The sequence below is a fragment of the Molossus molossus genome, unplaced genomic scaffold (assembly GCF_014108415.1).
Source record: "Molossus molossus isolate mMolMol1 unplaced genomic scaffold, mMolMol1.p scaffold_m16_p_11, whole genome shotgun sequence".
In the NCBI taxonomy this organism is placed as follows: Eukaryota; Metazoa; Chordata; class Mammalia; order Chiroptera; family Molossidae; genus Molossus; species Molossus molossus.
The window spans coordinates 100,364,880-100,392,285 of NW_023425346.1; the positions used below are offsets into that span (position 1 = coordinate 100,364,880).

Here is a 27,406-nt window from a genome sequence, read left to right on the forward strand (position 1 = left end):
CTATTATTGTAAATGTCCTGTAGGATCCAGTGGCACAGCCTCCCTGATCACTCCAGCTGGGCCCTTGAGGTGCACCCCTGGTGTGGTCTGTATACTCCTCTGTTGTAATTGAGTCTTGATTGCTGTTGGCACATCAATGGGAGGGATTTACTCAGGCTGATCAGCTGCAAGGACTGGCTGTGCCACTGACCACTGGCCTCTGACTACCTTAGAGGATCAGTTGTGTAGGGGCCCAACACACAGAGCAAGACTTACTTCAGCAGGGCTCTGGTATTCACTGATTCCGTTCATTGAGTGTGTCCCTTGTGGAGGTGGTTGGTTGGTGGTGCTTCGAGGTGGTCTGAAGCTGTCCACTGGGTGTGCTGGCTCTGGGGAAAGGTCAACCACTGCCTGTGTTCTATCTGGGCACCTGGCATAAGCTACAAAGTGATCTGCTGATGGCTGTTTCTTGTGCTGGGCTTGGAGGTGTACAGGGAAAGCCAAGTTGTGAACCAAGACTGGCTGCTTCTAGTGCCAGGCCTGGGGCCACTTAATGAGAGGTATGGGCCTGGCTGAGACCAGATGCTGCTTGTTTGAGAGACTTTAGGAAATTCTGAAGCAGGATCCCAGACAGGCCAATTCTATGGCAAAGCCATTGGAAACAGCTTGGGTGGGCCTGAAAGTTGGGTGGGGCAGGGCCTCAGGAAATCACCAGGGCGGGGCAAACAGTGTGAACCAGGTCGCTGGAGTCCCAGATATGGTGGCCATTTCCTGCCCCAGGGAAGGGCTCACCAATGAACATCAGCCTCTGCTAGCACATCTGTCCGGGAGAAAGCCCCCTCTCCAGCCCTTGTCCCAAGGCCGAACAGCTCAGTTCTTCCTTGTATATCACTGGTGCCCCTCGAGCTGCCTCCCCTCTGAGCTCAGAGGGAGCAAGTCTGAGTAAGTCCATGCACCGGCCCTTTAAGAGGAGCTGCCTGGGGCTCCAGCAGCCTCAGCCTCCCTGAGCCTCAGTTTTCCAGCCAGAAGTTATGGGGATTCTCTTTCTGGCACTGGAACCCTGAGCTGGGAGCCTGGTGTGGGACAGGGACCCCTCAGTCCTCAGGGAGGACCTTCCCAGCCGAGGTGTCCTCCTGATTTTTATCTGCCACACGTGGGTGAGAGACCAGCCCGTCCACCTCTGCCCTCCTACCAATCTCGATGTGGCTTCTTCTTTAATTTCATAGTTGTAGGACTTCCGTTCAGCTCGATGTCAGGCAGTTCTGAAGGATGGCTGTGTTGTAGTTTAGTTGTTATTTCGATGTGGTTGTGGGAGGAGGCAAGGACTGCGGTTTCCTACACCACCATCTTGACCAGAAGTCTGTTTACTTTGTTCTTAGTGAAGTTGTCTCCTCTCCTCCTCGCCACATAGAACTTACTCACTTCTTTCTTTTGTTTTCACTGTCGGGTATTCTATACTTTTTCTTGTTATTGTGCAGGTGACCTTTTTTCCATTACAGTTTCTTACTGGTTATTTCCTGTTATAGAAAACTACTGTTGCCCTGGCCAGTGTGGCTCAGTTGATTGGTCGTTGTCCAGTGCAATGAAAGGTCGCCAGTTCGATTCCCAGTCAGGGCACATGCCCAGCCTGCGGGGTCGATCCCTGATCAGTGCGTCACTCTCACATTGATATTTCTCTCTCTTCCTCTCCCCTCCTCTCTCTCTAAAAATCAATGTTTTAACATCTTTTTCAAAGAAAGAAAACTGTTATTTATATGTTTTGGTAAAGCTACTCCTATTTATATAGTTTGGTTATTGATTACACACTGAATACCTTTTTGCTTTTACCCCGTGGCATCAGGAAGCACGTAGTAGATGCATACTGTTTCCAGTGTTAAGTCATGGAGTCAGAATCCTGACTGGCACCGCTGACAGGAGCATCCTCACCCTGGCACTGAAACCTCTGACCACACTAGGTTCTGTGGGGAATGGCTCAGCCAGGGCATCCTGGCACGTCTCCACACGGCCCACACCGGCAAAACCTAGAAGTAGATGATCTGGTTTAGGTCTTGGCAGAATTCCCTGTGATTTTTCCAAAACATGGGCGCGTGGGAAGCTTGTGAGGAGCTGCTGCAAAGCCGTTTCCACTCATCGCCTCATCTTCCAGATGCTATCATGATTCTCTCCTTTCTTTCCAAGTTCCGGTGAGGTATGGGGCCTCCTGGTTCTCTCTGCAGGGCACAGCTGTAGGCCATACACCTGCTTAGCTGCAGCAGGCATGTGGACCATGCACCATAGGGCACCCACACCCCCTCTGTTTTGGGGCCACCCTGTGGGACAGAGGATGTGGGAAGCTGGTACCTTTGTTCTTCTTGTCTGTGTAAGTAATAAAGTAACTGAATATTAAAAGGGTGGATCATTTCTTCACCAGCCCAGTATTTTAGCTTTGCTTGACAGGTTCTCCGACACGAAATATTCAGAGCACCATATATTGGTAGCTGGCTCAGAGTACACACTACACCCTCTGAGGAAGTACCTCAGCCTCTGAAATTACTGTCTCTAGGCCGGCGCCAAAGTTGAGTCTCCAACACCCCATGTCACCATCCAGGAATGAAATTTAGTTATTGGAATAGAAAATTTTGAAGATTACATGAATTTATGAATGTAAAGTATTTAAAACCATGTCTGAGACACATGAATGTGTCATTGTGGCTACACATAGTAGGGGTTCCGTGTTCAAAGTGCTCATTCAAGTACAAGGCAGCAATTCCCGTTGTCTGGCCCGCTAGCTGATGGAAACCAGAGCAAATGGGGGCCATGAAAACCAAGGCTGAACATTTCCGAACCCTTCCCAGAGACCAATGTCTGCTTTCCAAGTTAATGCTGTGCTGGACAAAGGGAAATTCCCATGTCCTTAAAGGGTTATTGAACAAGAATCTTCAGCTAATTCTAGGGGCCTGAAACACCATAATGACCTGTCTAACAGAAGATGTTTAGGTGTTAGATATAATTTCTGTCTCATGGTAGATTTAGCGAGAGGAGGAAAAAAAAAAAAGGTTACTACAATTGATGGAATTATTCAGGGATGATTCCGAAACAAACGTGTCTGAAGTTCTGTCTCCCTTTATTGCTGTTATGACTGAAAAAGGATGGTCACCTATATAGGAAAAATGTCCTGAGATCCTGCCAGAAAATAAACTTTCTGGAACTACAGTTATGTAGAGAAATGGATACATTCCATCACAAACCAAGCAAAATATTTTATCCTTGAAGCTCTCTCCCATAGCATATTTTATTTTCAATCCTTTGGCTCCTAATAAAATTATATTTTTCATTTAGATTTACAGTTTAAATTTTGACCTTTTTTTTTTCCTTGCAACTCCTGTTTGTTGGCTTTGTTGGGTTAAGAGAATTCAGTGATGTGGCTTCGCTGTTGCATCATTATCTAGAATTGGTGTTTTCCTACCATTTTTTTATTTGTGGCAGAGACCATTGTAATCACCAAATATTACATATACCCTCAAGAATTTTCCATCTCCTTGTATTAGACAGGGCCAAGTGACTAATACACTTACCAAGGGACTATGATGAGAGATGGCATGAGTCATTCGCAAACTGATTCATGAAAGAGCAATAAGAATTTTCCATGTCCCCTCTCTTCTGCCACAGTGATTATGGAAGCCTGGTTTTGGATGACCAAAGATTGAAACAGTTGGGACCGTTACTTACTACCACCCCAGAGGGGCTCCTGGATGCACTGTGGGCTTTGAGTAAGCAAGAAGTAAACCTCTTTGTGTAGCCAGTGGAACTGGGTGTGGTTTATTGCCACTACGTAAGCCAGCAAGTCCTGGCTTATTTGGTACTGAACACAACAGAACACACTTACAGGAGTGGAATTTTAGGGTGTTAGACCCGAAAAGGAGAATACAAAATTGAACAGTGGAGACTTTGTTGTCATGGAGGCCCTCTCCTCTAAATCGGGGTGTAAGGTCCTGTAAGGGCATCTGGAACTGGCCCTATCTATAACCGAGTTGGCTCCCTGAGCTTGGCCAAAGGACAGCAGTTAGTAAATGAGGTGGAAATTCCCTAAATGTCTCAGGATAGTATTGAAGAAGGGGTCAGGGAGGTAGCAGTGTTAAATTAGAGATATTATATGAGGCCAGAAAACATGCCACATGGCTTTGTTACCTGTATGAGCCCCAAGGACAGTCTTTTCACTCAAGCAACAGGAAATGCATTGATGGGGGTGCTGGCGTTTGTGAGAGCCTCACTTTCTCCTGTCCTCTGTAAACTGGAGTTGACACTAAGAAACGGCTCCATGTAATCAAACAGCCTGGTAGGAATGGGGCTGATAGGATTACAGCAGGGTAAGGCCAGCTAGCACCACATAACCAACGGAGAGGCAAGGGAGACAAAATCACCATCCTGGGCAGAAAGGTAGAGTGGCAATGAGGACACCCTGATTCGTGGGCATCGCTGGCAACATAACCACTGTGCTCCAAGAAGAAAGTGTATGTCCACTACCACAAAGGGAAACTGACATCACTCACCCAGTTTTTCTATCTGAATTAGTCACAGCCTTGGAAGACTCTGAGCAGCACAAATATGTACAACGAATAACTCCCAACCTTTTCCCCACAGGGACCTCAAGCCTTTTACCAGATCACCTGTGGATCTGAGGGGAATGCCAGCCCAGTCATGGGCTCTTGAACAGGGGTTCAAGCTGACAATGAGATAAAGAGACTCCAGTACCATCGTGACCATAATACTGCTAAACACGAACTTATAGTTATTTATAGTCTACTGTTATTTCCCCAAATACCCAGATAACATGGATGGTGATCAGAGTGAAATGAATCAGGAGACAATAGCTCTGGCTTTAAGCACCTATTGATGGACATTTGGTTCCTCATCTGGACCACTTCTTGGTGCTGAGCTACAGGCTTTGTAAGGATCGTCTCTATTATTCACTTCCAGAGAACTGACCTCTGAACAGAGAAATGAAATCCCTTAGAGATCCTAGTGGGTGCCCAAGGAGCCAGCAGAAAAGGAAATCACCTACTCTGAGGACTGGGATGACCAGGGAAGGTCCAGAAACTCGGGGGCAGGACTATGCCCACCTGAGGCTACCGCGGTGAGACTCTCAGAAGCATCTCACCTCCGCGGGTTCATGTTGCTGCTGTGCTCTTGCCAGAGACACAAAAGGTTACTGGAAATTAGCAGTTCTGCTCTGTCTCACTTTCCACTTTCCTACATCTTACTGTCACTGCTTCTCACTCTTCCTGCTTGTCTCTGTGCATCTATCAGACTCTCACTCTGTCTCGCATCCACCAGTCTTGGAAGGTATGTGCTGAAGATGACGTCGCCTTCAGCATCCTGGGTCTCTGAGTGATAAGGTGGGGCACAGCCACCCTGTCCTCTCTCCCAATACGCCTCCTCCTACTCATGGCCTGAAATACCATAGATTGTTCCCACCATCAAGAAACAATTTTTCTGTTAGCCATTACAAATGTTCAGGGTCTATTTCATCTAGTAGATAACCTATCCTAACTAGCTAAAAAAAGATTAATCTGGACTCTTCAAAATGTATCATGTTATTTGTGAATGATCTAAAAAACAATTAGATTTAATGTTTAGTAGAAAAAAAATTTTTAAGTCTCATTTGTATATCAAGACTCCTGATTTGGACATATCTTTTTTCCTAACCCTCAAGTCCAGAGCAGACATATTTCTAATATCCACAAGATCGATAGCCCAATGAGAGGAAACAGTAATTTGTACGTTATAACATGGCAAGTCTTGACACGTCACACAATTCGCAGTCAGGATTGAGATGTATTGGACCATTTCTCTCTACCTTTCTCAAGAAAATAGACAGCGGTGGGACTCAGTTCTAGAAATCAAGGATGGTAATTCTAGCTCTTCAATCCTCCATTTAGCAGAAAAGAGAAAAGGGGATAACCTTAAACATGTACCTGCCTTGGGGTCCTCCTGTATAACACAGGGCTATCAACATCATACTGCTTCGAATCACATGCTTGTTGTAAAGTTAATATGAGATTTTTTATTCATTTATTTATTGTTTGCAAAATCCTTTGATAAACTACCCTATACTCAATGATGTTGGGAAAGTAGAAATTATCTGGGTCTGAGAAAGCAAATATCAGCCCTACCATTCATGAGGCTGGAAAGACAGATCGGCAAAAGCGAGCCACAGAGTTAATAGGAAACAACATTTTTCCTAAGAACTTGCTGCGTCTGTCACGTGTCCTAACAACCCTTCTTTGAATGACTACTGCTTCCTTCCTCACTGAGGAACTTGATCATTGACAGGCACACACTATCAGAAACTCACTGTTTGAAATGTCAACAAGAATAAAGCATCTCATGCCTGCTTGGAGGGTCTGTTGTTGTTGTTTTGTTTTTTTGTTTTTTTATCCTCACCCGAGGATATTTTTCCATTTTTTGTACAGATAGAGTGGGAGGGAGAGAGAGAGAGAAACATCGACATGAAGGGACACAAGACCAACCAGGGCCGGGGACAAACTGCAACCGAGGTATGCGCCCCTAGCGGGAACCGAACCCGGGTCTCTCTGGACCGCAGGCCGACGCTCTAACCGCTGAGCCAAACCGGCCAGGGCGGGTCTGTTGTTTTGATAGAGATGGAACCTTGATTTTTAATCCAGTTGCAGAGCATCTGATAAGGGATTTCTGAACACAACGTGCCACGTTTTCTTTTAGCAAACAGGACCTTGAGCCCACTTCCTGACGCACACTTGATCTTGACCTCTTTACACACAGTTGGGGCTCGCTTTGAACCTAGCAAATCACTGCTCCTTATTAATTTGACATAAACTCCATCCCTTTCCAAAAGCTATAATAACTCTGTCTCTTCGTTTGGCAAAACTTCCCATGGTTCCTCTGGTGTATGTTCCTCTCCCTTGTTGCCATGAGTCAATAAATCTGACTGTCAGACTACAGACTTGTTTGTCCCAGTATCTCGGGCTGATTTACTCAAGACAACCTGCTGAAGGACATCCATCAAAATCTGAAACTTGGCCCTGGCCGGTTTGGCTCAGCGGTTGGAGCATCGGCCTGAGGTCCAGAGAGACCCGGGTTCGGTTCTCGCTAAGGGCACGTACCTCGGTTGCAGTTTGTCCCCGGCCCTGGTTGGGTCGTGCGGGTGGCAGCCACTCAATGTGTCCCTTTCACATCAATGTTTCTCTCTCTCCCATCCTCCCATTCTATTTGAACAAAAAAATGGAAAAAAAAAATCTGAAACTTGATTTTGCAAGTGGCTGATTTGAATCCTTTCTCTTCTAAAATAATGATATAGCAGGACTTCTAAGCTCTTCCAGGTTTTTGAGCAAATGATACTATTACTACCCTAGGGAGGAACACTTAGCATTCTGTGCTCCATAAAAGATAAAGATGTGGAAATAAAATTGGTGGAAATCATTGTATAAATTCAAAACCCTCCATATTAACAGGCATGTCCCTAGGTCACCAAACATATGTCATTTGTGAGTATATTTCTACATCGAAATCTGAGCACATCTATTTAATCAATAATGCTCATTCTGCTAAATATGAATTTGTGACTTCTTGTCTCTACACAGGTAGTAAAGGAAATGCGAAGAGTGGGAGTTGACTGTCATTGATTCGTTTGTGTGTGTTTGCTGCTCTAAGTAAAAAGCCTCAGGGAGTTGCTCTGAATTCAGACTCCTGGACTCCTCCAACCCAAGGTCTGCATGTCTTCCCCGACCCAGTTCTGGGTGAGCTAGAAGCTTCCTGGTTCTCTCTTCCAACATTTGTTTCCAAGTAGTTGTCACTAATGTTCTCTGAATTAATTAGTGAGTGTCCTTATTAATTGTAACGTGTGTGACCCACCCACACAGAACTGAAAAAACAGAAAGTTTATAAAATTAGCCAGGAAAGTCATGTTGACTGAAACAAGTTTCCTAAATTAGAGCCAAAACCAGTTAATGGCCTTCAAGGCAATAAAACTATAATCTTTGGGGTTATCTTTCTACCAAACAAATAATTTGCATCTCTACTAGACAAAAATCTATAAATGAACAGGTCATTTCACAAAGTTGGGCCTTAATTAATCACAAATAAAGAATCAGGTCACGCAGTCATCCATTTTGCCTCATTGTCTTTTATCTTAATAACCTGATTGACCTTAATCTGCCAATCTTGGAGAATTTTACAATAGATTTGATTAACAACCTACAATTTATAAAGGCCCAAACATTTAATAGCCAAAAATTTAGTTCCGATACTAACTTCCCAGAACTAGCACAGACCACACAGGTCAAGGATTCAGTCCCCCAACATTGCCCCCACTTGAGACACCAGCCACAAATGGGGTCTCCAAACTACCCGCATTTCTACTTGTCACACTACAAATTTGGGGTTCCCAGAGCTTCCTCCCTTAGGTTCAACAATTGGCTAGAAAGACTCACAGAATTCGGGAATGTGCTCTATTAAGATTATAGTTTCTACACTGTAAAGAATACAACTCAGAAACAGCCAAAGGGAAGAGATGCACAGGGCAAGGTTTGGGAGGGGGGAGGCCCAGACCATCCATGCCATCTCCAGCACACCACCCTCCCAGCACAAGTATATTCACCAACGCAGAGGCTCCTGAGCGCCGTTGTTTAGGAGATTCTTTTTTTTTTTTTTAATATGTACAGTAACTTCTATTTATTTATTTTTAATTAATTTATTTATTTTTGTTACAGATGTTTCTCCTTTTTCCCCCACTGATTCCTGATTCCCCCTCCCTCCTCGCCCTGTCCCCAGCTTTGTTGTCCATGTCGATTATTCTTGCATACATGCATATAAATTCTGTGGTTTATCTCTCCCCCCGCACCCTCTCTTCTGGGGATTGTTAATCTGTACCCCACTTCCATGTCTCTAGGACTACCCCATTCCTCAGACTGTTCTGTTCATTATATTCCATAAATAAGTGAGATCATATGATACATGTCTTTCTGTTTGGTTTGGTTTGCTTAGGATAATACTTTCCAGGTCCCTCCATGTCGTCTCAAAGGATAAGAGATCTTTCTTTCTTACAGCTGCATAGTATTCCATTGTGTGTACGTACCACCGCTTTTTTATCCATTCATCTACTGATGGACATTTGGGCTGTTTCCAGATCTTAGCTATTGTAAATAGTGCTGCTACGAACATGGGGGTACATATATTCTTTCTGATTGATGTTTCAGGCATCTTAGGGTATATTCCTAGAAGTGGGATCACTAGATCAAATGGAAGTTCAATTTTTAATTTTTTGAGGTAAAAACCTATTATTTTCCATAGTGGCTGCACCAGTCTACATTCCCACTAGCAGTGTACTAGAGTCCCCTTTTCTCCACACCCTAGACAATACTTGCTGTTTGATGATTTGTTGATGGTGGCCATTCTGAGAGGGGTGAGGTGATATCTCATTGTTGTTTTAATTTGCATCTCTCTGATGATTAGTGATGTTGAGCATTTCTTCATATGTCTCTTAGCCATTTGTATGTCCTGTTTGGAGAGGTGTCTATTTAGTTCCTCTGCCCATTTTTTATTTGGATTCTATATCTTTCTTTTGTTGAGCTGTATGAGCACTCTATATATATTGGAAATTAACCCCTTATCTGATGTATCATTGGCAATTATGCTCTCCCATACAGTGGGTTGCCTTTCCATTTTGATGATTGTATCTTTTGCTGTGCAGAAGCTTTTGAGTTTGATGTAGTCTCATATGTACATTTTCTCCTTTGTTTCTGTTGCCTTAGGTGATGTATCAGTGAAAATTCTGCTGCGTATGATGTCTGAAATTTTGTTGCCTACATTTTCTAGAATTTTTATGGATTCACGAGTCACATTTAAGTCTTTCATCCATTTTGAGTTTATTCTTGTGTAGGGTGTAAGTTGATGGTCTAGTTTCATTTTTTTGTATGTAGCTGTCCAATTTTTGCAACACCATTTATTAAAGAGGCTATCTTTACTCTACTGTATGCTCTTGCCACCTTTGTCAAATATAATTGAGCATATTGCCTTGGGTCCATTTCTGGGTTCTCTGTTCTGTTCCACTGGTCTATATGCTGCTTAAGAGATTCTATCAAGGTTTCAATATGTCAGATTGATTGGTTAAATAGTGGCCATTGGTGACTGAACTTCATTTTTCACCTCTTTTCTCCCCAGAGGTCAAGGAATAGAGTTGAAAGTTCTAATCCTTTAATCACATGGTTGGTTTTTATTTTTATCTTTTTATTATTATTATTTCAGAGAGATGAAGGGAGGGAGAGAGAGAAAGAAACATCAATGTGAGAGAGAACATGGACCGGTTGCCTCCTGCTCTCGCCCCAACCAGGGATCAAACCCGCAACCTGGGTATATGCCCTGACCGGGAATCGAACTCACCACCTTCTGGTGTATAGGACAATGCTCCAACCAACTGAACCACACTGGGCAGGGCTGGTTGGATTTGTAAAGTTGCTATTCAGCTCTGGCGGGGGTGGGAGGATTGAGCAAAAAAGGAAAATGAGAGAGAGAACTCACCAAAAAATGGCACCATTATCACTCGGGCAAATCTAAGGATTTTCGAAGCTCTGTGCCAGGAACTAGAGACAGGCCAAATACATATTTTTTATTATATCACGATGGGCATGCTAGCTTGTTTCTACTCTGATGTCACTGGATGAACACACATGCTCCATAAAGGGAGCGTTGCCTCCCACAGTCCCCAGGACGGTTCTTGGGCTCGGGGTACCCTGGCAGTGGAGTGCGCTCCAAGTGAAACACGTCAAGAAACAGGAACTCTGCATCCAGACAGCTGAGCCTCTGCAGCCCCCGGCTGGCAGTCCTCACTCTCCTCGCCAGGCCCACATCTTGGTGCTGAGCCCTGGGCTCCCGGGGGGGCTTCCTGCCCACAGGATTTGCTGCTGATCTCTGCACAAAGGAACAAAACCCCTGAGGTGTCGCAATGTGGAGCCGAGGAGCCAGCAGGAAACCCCGTAACCAAGGGACACCAGGAGCGACGCAGCTGGCAGAACTCCCAGCTAGGAATGTCCCTGCTCCAAATGGTCCCCATCTTCCCGCGGAGTCCTGCGGCCTGCAGGTCCCTGTGCTGCCGTCACTCGCAAGGACGCTGGGTGAGGACCGAGGACCATGTGGACAGCTGTCTCGTCCTGCTCCCCATTTTCTGACTGCTCATCTCTTCTTCCCCTTCCAGCTGTCTCTCCCCATTTCTCTGCCTCCGCTTCTTTCTTGTGGCGCCTACCTCTCTGTCCTCCTGACCTCCGCATGTCCTCTCCCAGCACTTGGTGAGGTGTCTTTTGTCTCCTTGTGCCCTGGTGCTGGCTGCTCTGTACATCTCTTACATAGTCTCCCCCCCAGGTTTCCAGTTCTTGTCCATTTTTCCTCCACTTTTCGGTAAAAGCTCCCTGCACGGGGCACCAGAGTCTCTCTCTCTCTTGTACCCATCTCGTGCTTCCTGGGCCACCTCCTGTCACCTCTGCAGTGACACACACAGTGTCATCGTATGACAAGACTCCCTTAGCCAGCCTTACCGATTATTTCAGGGGCTTGGTCACTTGCTGGCCTTGCTTGCTGGCCCGCTTGGTGCATTTGGGGATGACGCAATGAAATTGTCTTCTGCATGTCCACCAGACCCGCAGCACAAGACTCTACTCGGTTTTCGTATGTGGATAGCTCTGCCCCTGAAATAAATAATGATTGGTGAAGACGCTTCATCTGTCCCCCTCAAAGAGCCTCTGGCACCCTTTCCTCCCCTCTCCCCACGTCCCTTGAGAGGTTACTGTCGTGCTGAATCTCACCTTCTGCCTCCCGGCTGGCTCTGCATTTGTGTCTGTCTCTCTTCGTTTCTCAAGTGCTTTTCTTTTGACCTTGAATTCTACCTTTTGTTTTTGCTCTTTCCCCTTGCCTGCTATTCTTACTCACCAGCCAATAATCATCTTGGCTCAGCTTTGTGTTTATTCGTAAGTTGCGTTCTTTTCTACAAAGGTAGCTCACTTACTACATGTAGACATAAATGCAATCTTGAGACCTACTTGATAAAACTTCCATATAAATACATCAGTAATGTGAAGTTTGCCAAAGCATACATTCAGCCTTTAGAGCACAGAAATACGAGCGCTTTCATTTCCTGACAAATATTCACTGAGCTCTTATTATTAGGTGCCAGTCACCGTGCTCAGGTCAGCGGACACAGCAAGAACAAGACCGACGTGGGCCCTGCCTCGAGATCATGGTCTACCCAGGACAGCACAAACTACCTTATGATGATGAAGCGTGAGTGTTATCCCACAGCCTGTACTAAGTGCTCCGGGGACAGACAGAAGAACGCGTCCCATCTAAGAAACGGAAAATGGTTTTCTGGAGGACCTGTGGTGTAACCATGAGGGAGCCAGATGAGGGAGAGTATGAGGAGAAGGCAAATAGACACAAATAGAGGACAGAGCATGGGCAAAGGCGATTCAAGCAGATAAAAGAAATCAGCATGAGTGAGACTTGACTGAGAGAATAGAGGCTAGAGAAACCGCAGGGATCCTGTGGCCTGTGTCCTTGGAAGCTTCAGGAAGGAGATCGACTTATTCAGTTGTGAACGCCCGTGGGGTTTAGATAGGGCAGTGGCGTGAACACACCCATGCTTCTGCAACCTCCACCCACTGCAGTCCGGGGCAGCTGGCGGAGATCTGGTTAACATCACGGCGTTTGCAATGGAGAAATGTTCAAGTTGAAAATACCACCAGCGCCCGGCTGGTGTGGCTCAGTGGTTGAGCATCGACCCATGCCCCAAGGGGTCACCAGTTGATTACCAGTTAGGGCACGTGCCCAGGTTGTGGGCCCAAGCCCCAGTGGAGGGCATGCAGGAGGTGGTCGATCAATGTTCTCTCTCATCGATGTTTCTCTCTCTCTCTCTCTCTCTCTCCCCCCCTTCCTTTCTCTCTAAAATCAATAAAGAAAAAAAAATTTTTTTAACTAAAAAAAAAAAAGAAAATACTGCCAAGATCAAGTCACAGGCCTGGGTGACCGATGGGTTGTGGGGGTTCAGGGAGAAAAGGGCTCGAGGGGAGTCTTCGCTGAGTTTCCTGCCTGAGAAAACTGGCAGAGGAGGAGGAGGAGGAGGATGTGGTTTCACGGAAGAAGATGATGAGGTCCGTTTTGGAAGCACAAAGTCTGAGGTTCCTGAAAGCTAACCCAGTGGGGTGTCCTTTGGGCTCCTAGATGGATAAGCTGAGAAGACAGATCTGGTCTGGCCATTAGTATTGGGGTCAGTTGGCTATAAATATTGACAGAATGGGTGGACGGTCTGGAGAGAGGCTTATTTCACCTGAACAGGTTACAAATGTCGCTTTGGAAAATGGGGACACTACCTTGAAAACTCACTGTTAAAGGGGACAACCCCCTGTACCAGCAGCTTGTCCAGTGACCCTCCCTCATATTCTAAATGTTTCCATGTCCCCTCTCTCCCTGCCACACTGACCTACCTATACCACTTTCCGTTCACCCTCCTTAAACACTCTGTCCCCAGGGTTCCTTCATGCCTCTCCCCCACTTTCTCTTTTCTTGGTATTTACTTTGCCCCCAATGCTTCTCTCTCCATGTAACTGTTGTCACTGTTCCTTGTCAGTTTATCTCCTCTCTGCTGTCTGCCTCACTTCCTCCCCTCTGTCTCTGTTTCTCCAGGGTTGACCTTGGCCATCTGTCTGCCTCGTCTCTTCCAGTCATGTGTTCCTATGAACTGCCCTTCTCCCTCGTCACTACAGGCCTCTCCTTTGGCTTCAGCCATACCACACAGTGGTTCTCAACCTTCCTAATGCTGGGACCCTTTAATACATGTTGTGGCGACCCCCAACCATAAAATTATTGTTGTTGCCACTTCATAACTGTAATTTTGCTACTGTTATGTCTTAGGCGACTGGTGTGAAAGGGTCGTTCGACCCCCAAAGAGGTCGTGACCCACAGGTTGAGAACCGCTGCCTAGAACACTTCCCCTACCTTCTCCCTAAAGGCCTTCCGCAACTGTCTTTTCCCACGTGCCAATCTGACAATCAAACATATTATTTGCACATTTCCATGACAACTTCTGATAAGTGGGATACGAAAATTATCTCCCTGCCAACCCTCCACCAGTCTGGAACAGTTTGGATCTCCTGTCCCTTTGGGTAAAATGGAGCTCAGGGAGGTGCTACACAGTTCCCTGGAGCTGGCCTCTGGTAGCACTGGACTGGTTAATTCTCTCTCTCTCTCTCTTTTTTTTGTTTTGTTTTGTTTTTTTATCCTCACCCGAGGATATTTTTCCATTTTTTGTACAGATAGAGTGGGAGGGAGAGAGAGGAAGGGAGAGAGAGAGAAACATCGATGTGAAGGGACACATCGAGTGGCTGCCACCCGCACGACCAACCAGGGCCGGGGACAAACTGCAACCGAAGTACATGCCCTTAGCGGGAACCGAACCCGGGTCTCTCCGGACCGAAGGCCGACTCTCTAACCGCTGAGCCAAACTGGCCAGGGCTCTCTCTTTTTTTAAATCCTCACCCAAGGACATGTTTTTCATTGATTTTTAAAGAGACAGGGAGAAAAACATCGACGTGAGAGAGAAACATCAATCAATGGCCTCTTGTATATGCCCCAACTTGGATGGAGCCCACAACCTGAGTATGTGCCCTGATCAGGAATCGAACCCACCACCTTTCAGTGCACGGGACAACACTCCAACCAACTAAGCCACACTGGCCAGGGCTGGACTGGCCAATTCTCAAGGTTCAACTCTGGCTCTTGACTTTAATACAACTTTTGTACTATTCTCTATTTTAGGCATCCATCTTTTAAGATGTCTAATGTCCAGGACCCTAACACAACTGACCTTCGCCACCACCTCTCAATAGATGGTTCAAATAGTTTTAGAGGAGCAACATCGGCAAGAATCCTGAAGAGACTATTTCTCAGGCCCTGCTCCATCCCACTTGGGAGGTCTATGCTTACCTCTGACAAACAATATTCATCTTGAAAAAAGGGGGCACTGATGAGGCTGCACTTTGTTGGAGCCCTGTGCAACCTCAGCAGTGATAGTTTAGAAATCTGCCCCCACCCCGACTTCTGTATTTCAGAAATGAATGACAAACCAACTAATCTGAAAGGACCTCAGAGTTTCCGCAAGAAGTCTCATCTCCACCCTTCCTCATGATGCCCACAGGACTCTAAGATAACTTCCTTGTGTACCTGCCTCTATAAAACCCCAGGCCTCCTCCTTTCCTTTGCAATGTTCCTCATTAATGGATGTTCTTATTACCATAGCTTGAATAAAATTATCTCCCGAATTAAAATAAATAAATAAAGACATTTATTGAGGGTATATATATATATGTACCCTAAGCCTTCCACATGCCTCAGCCTGCTTGCCTCCCTCACACCTTAGAAAGTAGCCAAAGATCGTGTGTGTGTGTGTGTGTGTGTGTGTGTGTGTGTGTCCCTCCTCCCTCCACATAACTTAACCAGGTGACTGGTTATTTGAAATGTAGATTCAATCACAGTTACCTTGTCCACCATTCAGCTGTAGTCTAGGCAACTCTTCTGGCTCTCTCTATTTTTTGATTCCAAGAGCTTTGGATTTACCAGGCACTAAAGAGAGATCAAAGGAAAGGAAACACCAGAGCCAGTGGCCGGGAAAGACTAGTGTGTGGCCATACTGAGCCCTGAGGTTGAAACCAAAGTCAACTGTTCCTTGTAAAGACACACTCCCACTCCAAGGACCCCCGCCTGGAGTCCAACCAAGCCCCGCTCTACCTCTTCTTTCCCCTTCTCAATTTTCTGCCAGGATGCACTCTCCGGGCATTGCTGCTTCTGACCTAGGAAAGCTGAGTCTGCGTCCTAGACGCCAGCCGCTTGTGTCTCCCTGGCTCCTCCTGTCACGCGTTTGTCTCTCTCCCTTCCAGCGATGCTCTCCAGCTCAGTCCTTGATGTCTTCATTTTCCTTCCCAGCTCTCCCCCCGCACCTCCCCCACCCTGTATGTCCGGCTCCATTCCTGTTCCCTCTGCTCTGTGATTCCCCCCACTCAGCCCACAGAAACTAAGAGATACATCTTTTAGTTCTATCAATATCTTTGGGCAGTGGGAAGAGGGGAATGGGAAGTGACAGCTTAGAGGTTTCCTTTTGAGGGGATGGAACTTCTTTTGCAACTAGATAGAGGTTCTGGTTGCTGAACAGTGTACACTTTTAAATGGTTGCTTTTATGTTATGTGAATTTTACCTCCATTTAATGTTTTTATTATTATTATTTTTTTTTAGGAAGGGAAAAAAAGAGAGAGATAGAAACATTGATTGGCTGCCTCCTTTCCCCACCCTCCCCACTGGGGATCCAGCCCCAAACCCAGCATGTACCCTGACTAGGAATCAAACTGGCAGCCTCTTGGGGCATGGGGTGATGTTTAACCAATTGAGCCACACTGCCTGGGTAATTTACCTCCATTTAAAAAGGAAAAAAGAACACAGGCTCTGGGTTCAGAATGCCCAGGTTCATCCTTGTTTATTTGACCCCAGGCCAACTACATACATGGTCTCTCTAGATTTCAGTTTTCTTATCTGCATAATAGGCACATAGTAATACTAACCTCTCAATGTAGCTATGAGCACTAAACCCACAACTACCAGAATAGATGTTCAATCAAATGAGCTCTTAGTGACATTGTTGTTTTTATTGTGTTTTTACCCCTTCTCACTCTTCATTTCCCTTTCTTTCTCTCCCTCTGAGTGCCCACATCCCCTTCCCCACACCTCTATACTTACTCCTTTTTTTCTATATGATTGTCTTTCTTTTGAGATATTTCTGCTCCTAAATAATATCACCCACATTTAAATCTGTCCCTTTGGCCCTGGCCGGTTTGGCTCAGCGGTTAGAGCGTCGGCCTGCGGTCCGGAGAGACCTGGGTTCGGTTCCCGCTAAGGGCACGTACTTCGGTTGCAGTTTGTCCCCGGCCCTGGTTGGTCGTGCGGTAGCAGCCACTCGATGTGTCTCTTCACATCGATGTTTCTCTCTCTCTCTCTCCCTTCCTCTCTCTCCCTCCCACTCTATCTGTACAAAAAATGGAAAAATATCCTCGGGTGAGGATAAAAAAATAAAATAAAATAAAATAAAATAAAATAAAATAAATCTGTCCCTTTGTCCATCATCAAGGTTGATGTTGACCATGGGCCCATAGTTCTTAGCCCTTCACAGCTTCACACTGACGGTCTCCTATGAAAACTCATAATTCATCCTCCGGGTTACTGGGAAGAGAGTCTCTCTCTGCCACCTCTTGCTAATACCCTTGGATTCTACACGGAATCAAGTCACTTTGGAACGGATTCACAGCGACACTCCTCTACTCGCCCCATGTTCCTCCGGTATTCCTTCCCCAGCACCACAGTCTCCTTTTGGTTCCTTTGTCTACTTTTCCTCTTAGTAACCAGAAAACAAAGTTTGTATCTTGTCATAATTACCTCGCTCGCAGCTTGGCTGAGTGCTGGTCATTTTGCATGTCTCTTCTCTATCACTTTTCCAGGAAAAATATTTGTCTTGGATCACTGAACAGAGGAAAAAATTAATTAGAGATTGCAGGTAGGTGATGAAGGACACTACCTCCTAATTACACATCTGAGCCACTCATGAATCTATGTCCTTCAGTGGGGGACTCCTGGCCATCGGGTCACTGAGTCTCAGTGGCTTCTCACTTCGTGTTGCTTGTCCCTTTCCCTGGGACAGTGAAGAGGAAAAAAAAAACTGAAATTCTACAGGTGATGAGCCTCTGTGGTTTTAAGGATACTGGATAAAGTTACAAAAGTAATCAATCACCCACAGGATAATCGGAGAGGAGTGAAAGCTATCTCAATATGAATTCTCTGTGAACTGCACAAACCTTAGGGAAGAAGAGAGGGATGTTCTCAGTGAGAGGGCTAGATATTCCCAGAAGGGAGAAAAATGACATAATGAAACCCAAATTAGGCCCTAGCACAGTAGTCACTTGGAAGATTACTTTACATGGCAGTGTTGTCCACAGTTACTTACATTCACACTGCCTAGCACAGGGCCTGGGACACAGTAAGCATTTCTTAAATACTGTTGAATGAGTGAATGAATGAATGAATGAAATGTAGACTTGAGCCCTGGCTGGTTTGGCTCAGCAGTTAGAGCATCGGCCCACAGACCAAAGGGTCTCGGGTTTGATTCCTGGTCAAGGGCATGTACCTGGGTTGCAGGTTTGATACCCAACTGGGTCAGGGTCATGCAGAGACAACCAATTGATGTGTCTCTCTCACATCAATGTTTCTCTCTCTCTCTCCTTCCCTCCATTCCTCCCTTCCACTCTCTCTAGAAATCACAGGGAAAAAATATCCTCAGGTGAAGGTTAACACACACAAAAATTAAAAAAAAGGAAAGGAAAAAAGTAGACTTGGACCCCAAAAGGGAGAGAGGAAATTACCATTTCTGAAGCTTTTCTGAATCTGAATTAAATCAGGGTACTCCTTCAGATGAACCCTGCTGAACAGCGTTTGTAGAAGTGACTGATGGAATGTCTTCTCAAGGTGGCAGAGAATATGATAGACCACTCTCCCTACAGGGACCAACTGTTGGCAGGCTTCTTTAGAGTCCTTGAAAATAGTGCAATGGAAAAAAATATATAACTATATAAAGTAACCATTTTAAAGTTAAACAGACATCGAGGGAGTAATTGCATAGAATATCCGGTCCGCTTTTTCGCTGCAGATGGCCATTTTCATGTCATATTTTAGAACTTCTAAGATATTTGATCAATTGCTTAACATCACAAATGGAGCCTTCCCCTTGACTTGGGCACGTCCATTCTGCCTAGGCTGTTTCGAGAACGGATCTTTGCACAGCCGCCCTGGGTGTGCGAAGTCCAGATAAGGCTTCAGGAAGCAGGTCCTCCCTTGCTGGAAATAGCACCAAGAACGGCAAAGAGACGGCTTCCTTCTCTGTGTCCCGAGAGGACGCACTAATCAAATCTGCTTGAATCCCAAGACTCCCGAACAGCCTAATAAAATTTAAACACTTTGGAGGAGACGGCAACCAGGCTGAAATTTGATTGGTAATGGCGCAAATTCCCTGAGAATTTCATTTGAGATAAGTGGATGTTATAATGAAATATTGTCCCAAGTCTTTTAATGATTTTAATTTTGTTTCATTTTGTTATGTGGTGTAAACGGCTATGCATCTGCCGTATCACCATTTCCCTCCACCCCACACACACTCCGGCATGTCCCACAGAAGACAAGGACTTCATTAGAAGATGAGTGTCTTTGCCCAGCTGCTGTGGCTCAGTGGATTGAGAGGTCCCAGTTCGATTCCCAGTCAGGGCACATGCCTGGGTTGCAGGCCAGTTCCCAGCAGGGAGCGTGCAGGAGGCAGCCAATAGATGTTTCTCTCTCACATTGATGTTTCTATCTCTCTCTCCCTTCCTTTCTCTCTAAAAAAATCAATAAAAACATATTTTTTAAAAAGAATATAAGTCTCCTTAGTGATATCTTCTTACCCTGTCACCCTCAACCTTACAGGATGCTTAACTAACTTAAAGGAGTCTTGCTATAAAAAGCAAAAAGGTCTCAATTTTGAATCCAGGATGCCAAACATAAGTCAGTGTGAGGCAAGGGTAGCATGGGGGGCTCTACCCACTTCTCTTACATTGTACATTTTCTCCGTGATGAAGGAGCGGTCTCTGAGGCTCTCGAGGAAAGGAAATGGCTTCGTTATTGCATTTGCTATCTCCACCTTATTTTTCATGAAGTGATTCAGAAGGGTTTCGTGGGAAATTGTCTCCTTGTGCTGGACAATTGGGAACATCCTCACGGAAAAAAATAGAATGAGAAAATAAATGTTAGACAGCTATATGCAAAGAAATGAAACTCCACCACCAACTTACACCATGCACAAGAATAAACTCAAAATGAATAAAAGGCTGAAATGTAAGCTGTGAAACTATAAATGTCCTAGAAGAAAATGTAGGCAAAAAAATCTCATATATCATATGTAGTGGGATTTTCACTAATACATCACCTAGGGCAAGAGAAACAAAGGAAAAAACAAATAAATGGGACTACATCTAACTTAAAAGCTTCTGCAAGGCCAAAGAAACCAGCATCAAGATGAAAAGGGAACTCACTCTCTGGGATACTAGAAAAGGGGTTAATATCCAAAATATATAGAGTACTCATACAACTCAACAAAAGGAAGACAAACAATGCAATTAAAAATGGGCAGAGGACCTGAATAGACACTTCTTCAAACAGGACATACAAGTGGCCAGGAGACATATGAAAAAAAAATCTCTAATCATCAGAGAAATGCAAATTAAAACAACTATGAGATATCGCCTCACACCTGCCAGAATGGCCGCCATCAACAAATCATCAAACAACAAGTGCTGGTGAGGATGTGGAGTAAAGGGGACTCTAGTACACTGCTGGTGGGAATACAGGCTGAGGCAGCCACTATGGAAAACAATATGGTGTTTCCTCAAAAAATTAAAAATGGAATTGCCATTTGACCCAGTGATCCCACTTCTTGGACTATATCCTAAGAAGCCTGAAACACCAATCAGGAAGAATATATGCACCCCTATGTTCATAGCAGCACTCTTTACAATAGCTAAACTCTGGAAACAGCCCAAGTGTCTATTAGTAGATGAGTGGATAAAAAAGCTGTGGTACATTTACACAATGGAGTACTATGCAGCTGTAAGAAAGAAAGATCTCTTATACTTTGAGATGACATGGAAGGACCTAGGGACTATTATGCTGAGTGAAATAAGCCAATCAGAGAAAGACAATCATATGATCTCACTTATTTGTGGAATATAATGAACAAAATAAGTTGTCAACTAATTTTCCAATTTTTATTAATTTATTTTTGTTACAAATGTTTCTCCTTTACCCCCCCCCAGACACCCTCCTCCCCATTCTGCTCCCCACCCCCCCACCCCAGCATTATTGTCTGTGTCCATTGGTTATGCACACATGCTTATAAGTTCTTTGGTTTATCTCATCCATCCCCGCCTCCACCTTCCTCCTCTGAGGTCTGTCAGTCTGAACCATACTCCTTTCTATGTCTCTGGTTCTATTTTGTCCATCAGTTTATTTTGTTCATTATATTCCACAAATAAGTGAGATCAGTATTTGTCTTTCTCTGATTGGCTTATTTCGCTTAGCATAATGCTCTCCAGATCCCTCCATGTCACCTCAAAGGATAAGAGATCTTTCTTTCTTACTGCTGCATAGTACTCCATTGTATAAATGTACCACAGCTTTGTTACCCACTCATCTACTGATGGACACTCATTTTTTTTTAATCTTCAGAACTCAGTATGTGAAGATAAAAGGCTTTAAAAGAAATAAAAAAGCACCCTGCTGGTTTAGCTCAGCAGTAGAGTGTCAGTCCATCGTCCAGTGAGTCACAGGTTTGATCCCGGCCAAGGGCACGTTTCTCGGTTACGGTTCATCCTCAGCCCTGGTCGGGGTCATATGGGAGGCAAGCAGTCGATGTGTCCCTCTCACATCAATGTTTCTCTCTCTTTCTTCCTCTCTCTCCATCCCACTCTATCGGAAGATAAATAGAAAAATATCCTCAGGTAAGGATTTAAAAATAATAACAAATAAATAAATAAATAAATAAATAAATAAATAAATAGTAGATCGGTGTAGAGGCTAGGTATTGGTCTAGTGGCCAAGACATGAAGAGTGGGGAAGAAAAAAGGTGCTCTGATCGTCAGACCTACATAGAGAAGACGAGGGCAGAACTAACCTAAGAAGGAGGCTGAACTTTAAAAAGTCCTGCTGGATCATCTTGAAGGACATATGTAACATAACAAGATCTTTTCACGGCTGTGGGGCTGTGGGAAGGGACTGGCGTATGACACTTTGAGCCCACAGAGACAGAGTTGATTATTCAAAGCCTGAAACACTCAGAAGCAGAGGAAGATTTGAAACTGGGAAAGCACCTCAGAGGTAAGCATCTCTGCAAACTTCACAAAAAATGGTTTCAGTTCTGGATTCTGTATTGAGGGGTGAGTGTGAGCTGAGACCAGCAGTTTATCACTCAGAGAAGAAGCCTTCCTGGGCCTGAATTCTAAGGCAAGGGGCAGTGGTGGCAGCAGTGACCACTCTGGTTGAAGAACAGACAGCCTGGGCTTTCTCCTATAGATGAGAATTGGAAACAAAGAGTAGGTGCCTGAGAACTTCGGGTAGGAACATTTATTCCCAGCCCCTGATGTTTTTTTCCAGGATGGGGGACATCAATCAGTGTGACACGCCTGGTTTCTCCCTATATTGTCCTCTTCCCCATGACAGGTAAGTTCTTAGATGTTTCTGGAAAAGAAAAGCCAGCTAAGAGGCATGGTATCTTCTTGCCTATCTCTCTGAAGCCAGCCTGGGGGAACAGAGGAGACATCTAGACTGATGCTTCATGTATAGTTATTGTAAGAGCTGGCCTTGGTCTTGCCTGTCTGGGGAGGGTCCCTAATTATTGTGCCCAGTATGAGGAACCCCACTGTTGTCACATACCTATGTTCACAATCCAGTTTTCTTTCGTTATAAGACAGATGTTATGCTCTCCAGCTACCTGATTTCTTCTCTCTCTCTTAAGTGGCTCTGAAATCAAGCACATACAAGGGGATATTATGGGGCCCCCTTGAGTCCCCGCAAAAACCAAATGAGATACATAGCCATAATCTTTGCTCAGAGAGGTGCCAGTTATAAGTGAAACCACCTGCCGAGACAGGTCCAACACTGATTCGCCATTGGTGTGCCAGAGCACAGGCTCAACGGGCAAGTGGAAATCAAGAGGTGTTAGACATCCAAGGCTTAATAATGGGAGGCGATGTCATGGAAGATGGCCAAGTAGGAAGCACCAGGACTCCGTCTCTCCACTTAGGTAACAACTGCACTAGCAGCAAGTGTCTGAAGTCACGATTTTGGAACTCCGATCAAATGCTTTCAAATTCGAGCAGGAAGTTTGACTGGTAACGTGTGGTTCATTTTGGCTAATTTCAGCCTTCAGTGCTGTAGTGGTTATGTATCCCCTACCCCCCAGCCCAGTGACAGGCAACTGTGTTCAAATTCCTGATATGGCTTTTTGGTGCCAGGGTGGACAATAAAGTACTCATTCCCCAAATATCAGCGTTCTGTTTTCTGATTGCTGGTCACTGCTTTTCATCTCTGAGGTACAGGCACAGAGATAGGCAGCCGTGGTTGCAACCCGCACTGGCTGAGGTGGTTTCCCAGGCATTTAAAGAAGCTGCACTTGGGAGACTTCCGGTCAAGATGGCGGGTAGGTAAACGCGGTATCGCGTCCTCCCACAACCACATCAAAGTTACAACTAAACTACAGAACAACCATCATTCAAAACCGCCTGAACTCGAGCTGAAGAAGTCCTACAACAACGGAATTAAAGCAGCAGCCACATCGAGACCGGTAGGAGGGCGGAGGGGACGGGCTGGTCCCACACCCACGTGTGGCGGATAAAAATCAGGAGGACACCTCGGCTGGGAGGGTCCTCTCTGAGGTCTGAGGGTCCCCATCCCACACCAGGTGCCCCGCTCAGGGTTCCAGTGCCAGGAAGAGAATCCCCATCACTTTTGGCTGGAAAAACCAGCGGGAACTGAGGCTCAGGGAGGCCGAGGCGGCTGGAGCCCCAGGCAGCTCCTTAAAGGGCCCGCGCACGGACTTATCGGACTCTCTCCCTCTAAGCTCGGAGGGGAGGCAGCTCGAGGGGCACCAGAGACATACAGGGAAGAACTGAGCTGTTTGGCATTGGAGACAGGGCTGGAGAGGGGGCTTTCTCCGGGTCAGAGGTGCTGTCAGAGGCCTTTGCTCCGTTGATGAGCCCTTCCCTGGGGCGGCAGACAGTCGCCATATCTGGGACTCCAGCAACCTGGCTCACACTGGTAGCCCCGCCCTGCCCACTCCCTGAGGCCCCGCCCCACCCAACTTTCAGGCCCACCCAAGTTGTGCCAGTTGCTTAACCATAGGATTGGCCTGTCTTGGATCCTGCTTCAGGTTTTCCTAAATTCTTTCAAACAAGCAACATCTGGTCTCAGCTAGGACCATATCTCTTATTAAGTAATACATAGAAACAAACACAGGGAGGCAGCCAAAATGAGGAGACAAAGAAACAGGTCCCAAATGAAGGAACAGAACAAAACTCCAGGAAAAGAACTAAGTGAAATGGAGATGAGCAACCTAACAGATGCTGAGTTCAAAATACTGCTTATAAGAATGCTCAGTGAACTTAGTGAGGGCCTCAAGAGCATAAAAAAGGACCATTCAGAAATGAAGGAGGCACTAACTGAAATAAAGAATAATTACACAGATTCAATAGTAGAGTAGGTAAAGCCAAGAAGCAAACCATTGATTTGGAATATAAGGAAGCAAAAACCACCCAATCAGAACCGCAAAAAGAATCCAAAAAAAATGAGGATAGTGTAAGTAGCCTCTGGGACAACTTCAAGAGTGCCAACATTCACATCTTGAGGGTGCCAGAAGGAGAAGAGAGAGAACAAGAAATCGAAAACCTATTTGAAACAATAATGGCAGAAAACTTTCCTAACTTGGTGAAGGAAACAGACATACAAGTCCAGGAAGCACAGAAAGTCCCAAACAAAATGAACCCCAAGAGGCCCACACCAAGATACATCATCATCCAAATGCAAAAGGTTCAAGACAAAGAGATAATCTTAAAAGCAGCAAGAGAAAAGAAGTTGGTTACCTACAAGGGAGTTCCCGTAACACTGTCAGCGGATTTCTCAAAAAAGAAACTTTGCAGGCCAGAAGGGAGTGGCAAGAAATATTCAGAGTGATGAAAACCAAGAACCTACAACCAAGATTACTCTATCCTGCAAAGCTGTCCTTTAGAATCGATGGCCATATAAAAAGTTTCCCAGACAAGGAAAAGCTAAAGAAAAACCACCAAGCCATTATTATATAAAATGTTGAAGGGTCTTCTTGAAGAGAAAGATAAAAAATATGAACAAACAAAATGGCAATGAATATATACCTATCAACAATTGAATCTAAAAACAAAATGAAGAAGCAGAACAGAAACATTCTCTTAGATACAGAGAACATTTTGTTGGTTGCCAGATGGGAAGGGGGTTGGGGGAATGGGTGAAAAAGGTGAAGGATTAAGAAGTACAAATGGTTGCTAGAGTCACAAACCTCAAAGGGAAGGGGGTTGGGGGTGGGAAGAAATAAACCGAAGAACTTATATGCATAACCAATGGACACAGACAAGTGTGGGAAAAGGCAGGATGGGGGCAGGGAGTGGGGAGGAGGGGGTCAATGGAGGAAAAATGAGGAACATCTGCAATACATTCAACAATAAAGATAAATCAGGAAGGAAGGAAGGAAGGAAGGAAGGAAGGAAGGAAGGAAGGAAGGAAGGAAGGAAGGAAGGAAGGAAGGAAGGAAGGAAGGAAGGAAGGAGAAAGAGAGAGAGAGAGAAAGAAAGAAAGAGAACAAAAGGAAGCTGTACCTGGGTTTCTTTGTTTTTGTTGGTTTGTTTTGTTTTTCTTTTTTCCCTTTCTTCCCTTTTGGAAGCCAGCCATGTAAGATTAGGACATTCAATATGAACCACACATGCAGGGGAATTTAGAGAGCCACTGCACATGCCCAGAGACAGATGCAAGCTCAGAAAAGCTCTGAAAAAAACTTAAGCTTCCTCCTCCAGCTGATCCCCAGCACAGAGATAGTCTTCAACAATTAAAAAATAAGAAGAAGAAAGCAATTCAATCTACAGTAGCATCTAAAAGAAGTAAATACTTAGGAGTAAATCAGACAAAAAACCTGAAAGATTTGCATGCTGAAAACTACAAAACATCACTGAAAGAAATTAAAGAAGGCCTAAGTAAATAGAAAGATATCCCATGTTCAGGGATTAGATGACGTACCTTGTTAAGATGTCACTACTACTCAAAGCACTCAATTGGAATCATCACAATCCTTATCAAAATTCCAACAGCTTTTTTCACAAAAATGGAAAAGCTGATCCTAAAATTTATAAGGGACCCTGAGTAGCCAAAACAATTTTGAAAAAAAAGAGAATTGGCCCTGGCCAGCGTGGTTTAGTTGGTTGGGCATTATCTCATGCATCGAAAGATTGCCAGTTCAATTCCCAGTCAAGGCACATGCCCAGGTTGTGGGCAGCAGATCAGTCTCTCTCTCTCTCTCTCTCTCTCTCTCTCTCTCTCTCTCTCTCAAAAAAAAATCAAAAATATTTTTTAAAATGATAAGAAAGTTAGAGGACTTACACTTCCCAACTTTGAAATGTAGACAAAACTACAGTATTTAAAACAGTATTGTACTGACCAAAGGACAGACATATGGATCAATGAAATAGAATAGAAAGACCACAAATAAACCCTCCTGTATATAGTCAGTAGATTTTCAATAAGGATGCCAAGCCCATTCTATGAGAAAAGGAGAGTCTTTTCAACCATTGATGTTATAGAAACTAAATATCCACATGCAAAAGAATAAATCTGGACTCATACCTTACCCCATATACAAAAATTAACTCAAAATTGATCACAGATATAACATGAAGATGCAAAAACATAAAACCTTTAGAAGAAAACATTGGGGGAAATCTTCATGACACTAGAGTTGGCAGTGATTTCATAGATGTGACACCAAAAGCACAGAGAGCAAAAGAAAAATTATTCAACTTCATCAAAATTTAAAACTTTGTACACCAAAAGACAGTATCAAGAAGGTGAAAAGACAACTTACATAATGGGAGGAAATACTTGCAATTCATATATCTGATAAGTGATTAGTATTCAGCATCTACAAAGAACTCCCCAAACTCAGTAACAACCAAAATCACAAACAGCCCTGGCCAATTTTGCTCAGTGGTTAGAGCGTCAGCCCGTGGTTCAATTCCAGTCAAGGGCACGTACCTTGGTTGCACTTTGTCCCCAGCCCTGGTTCCGGTTGTGCAGGAGGCAGCCACTCAATGTGTCCCTTTCACATAAATGCTTCTCTCTCTCTCTCTTTCTCACTTCCTCTCTCTCCCTCCCACTCTAGCTGAATAAAGAAAAAAGAAAAAAAGAAAAAATGTCCTCAGGTGAGGATTAAAAACCAAAAAAATCCACAAACAACTCAATTTAAAAATGGGCAAAGGATTTGAGTAGACGCTTTTCCAAAGAAGATATGCAAATGGCCAGTAAACACGTGAAAAGATGTTCAATATTATTACTCATATGGAAATGTAAACCAAAACCACAATGAGCTATCGCTTCATTCCTACTAGGGTAGCTATAATAAATTTTTTTTAATTTTTTAAAGCATGCACACACACACAGTAACAAGTATTGCCCTAGCTGGTGTGGCTCAGTTGGTTGCGTGTTGTCCCTTGCACTGAGAGGTCACTGGTTGGATTC

General features: G+C 44.7%; 2 protein-coding genes across 4 annotated transcripts in view; one reads left to right on the top strand and one right to left on the bottom strand.

The window, feature by feature from the left end:
- Positions 1 to 7,634, top strand: part of SP100 (SP100 nuclear antigen) — a 101,640-nt gene extending 94,006 nt beyond the window's left edge. The window contains exon 28 of the mRNA XM_036254201.1: positions 7,578 to 7,634. Within this exon, the coding sequence (XP_036110094.1) occupies positions 7,578 to 7,619 (42 nt within the window). The 3' untranslated portion in view covers positions 7,620 to 7,634. The remainder of the gene's footprint in view (positions 1 to 7,577) is intronic.
- Positions 1 to 26,942, bottom strand: part of LOC118625333 (nuclear body protein SP140-like protein) — a 48,647-nt gene extending 21,705 nt beyond the window's left edge. The window contains exons 1-7 of one of the 3 annotated variants that reach the window (XM_036254216.1): positions 26,924 to 26,942; positions 22,529 to 22,615; positions 19,656 to 19,815; positions 18,436 to 18,604; positions 17,456 to 17,539; positions 11,523 to 11,672; positions 10,354 to 10,902 (exon numbers count right to left, since the gene is read on the bottom strand). In XM_036254216.1, coding sequence (XP_036110109.1) covers positions 10,757 to 10,902; positions 11,523 to 11,672; positions 17,456 to 17,539; positions 18,436 to 18,604; positions 19,656 to 19,814 — 708 coding nt within the window. In that variant the 5' untranslated portion in view covers position 19,815; positions 22,529 to 22,615; positions 26,924 to 26,942 and the 3' untranslated portion in view covers positions 10,354 to 10,756. Of the gene's footprint in view, positions 1 to 10,353; positions 10,903 to 11,522; positions 11,673 to 17,455; positions 17,540 to 18,435; positions 18,605 to 19,655; positions 19,816 to 22,528; positions 22,653 to 26,923 lie in introns of those variants that run through there. The other 2 variants (XM_036254217.1, XM_036254218.1) reach the window with 2 other exon arrangements.
- Between the last annotated feature and the right edge of the window lie 464 nt (positions 26,943 to 27,406).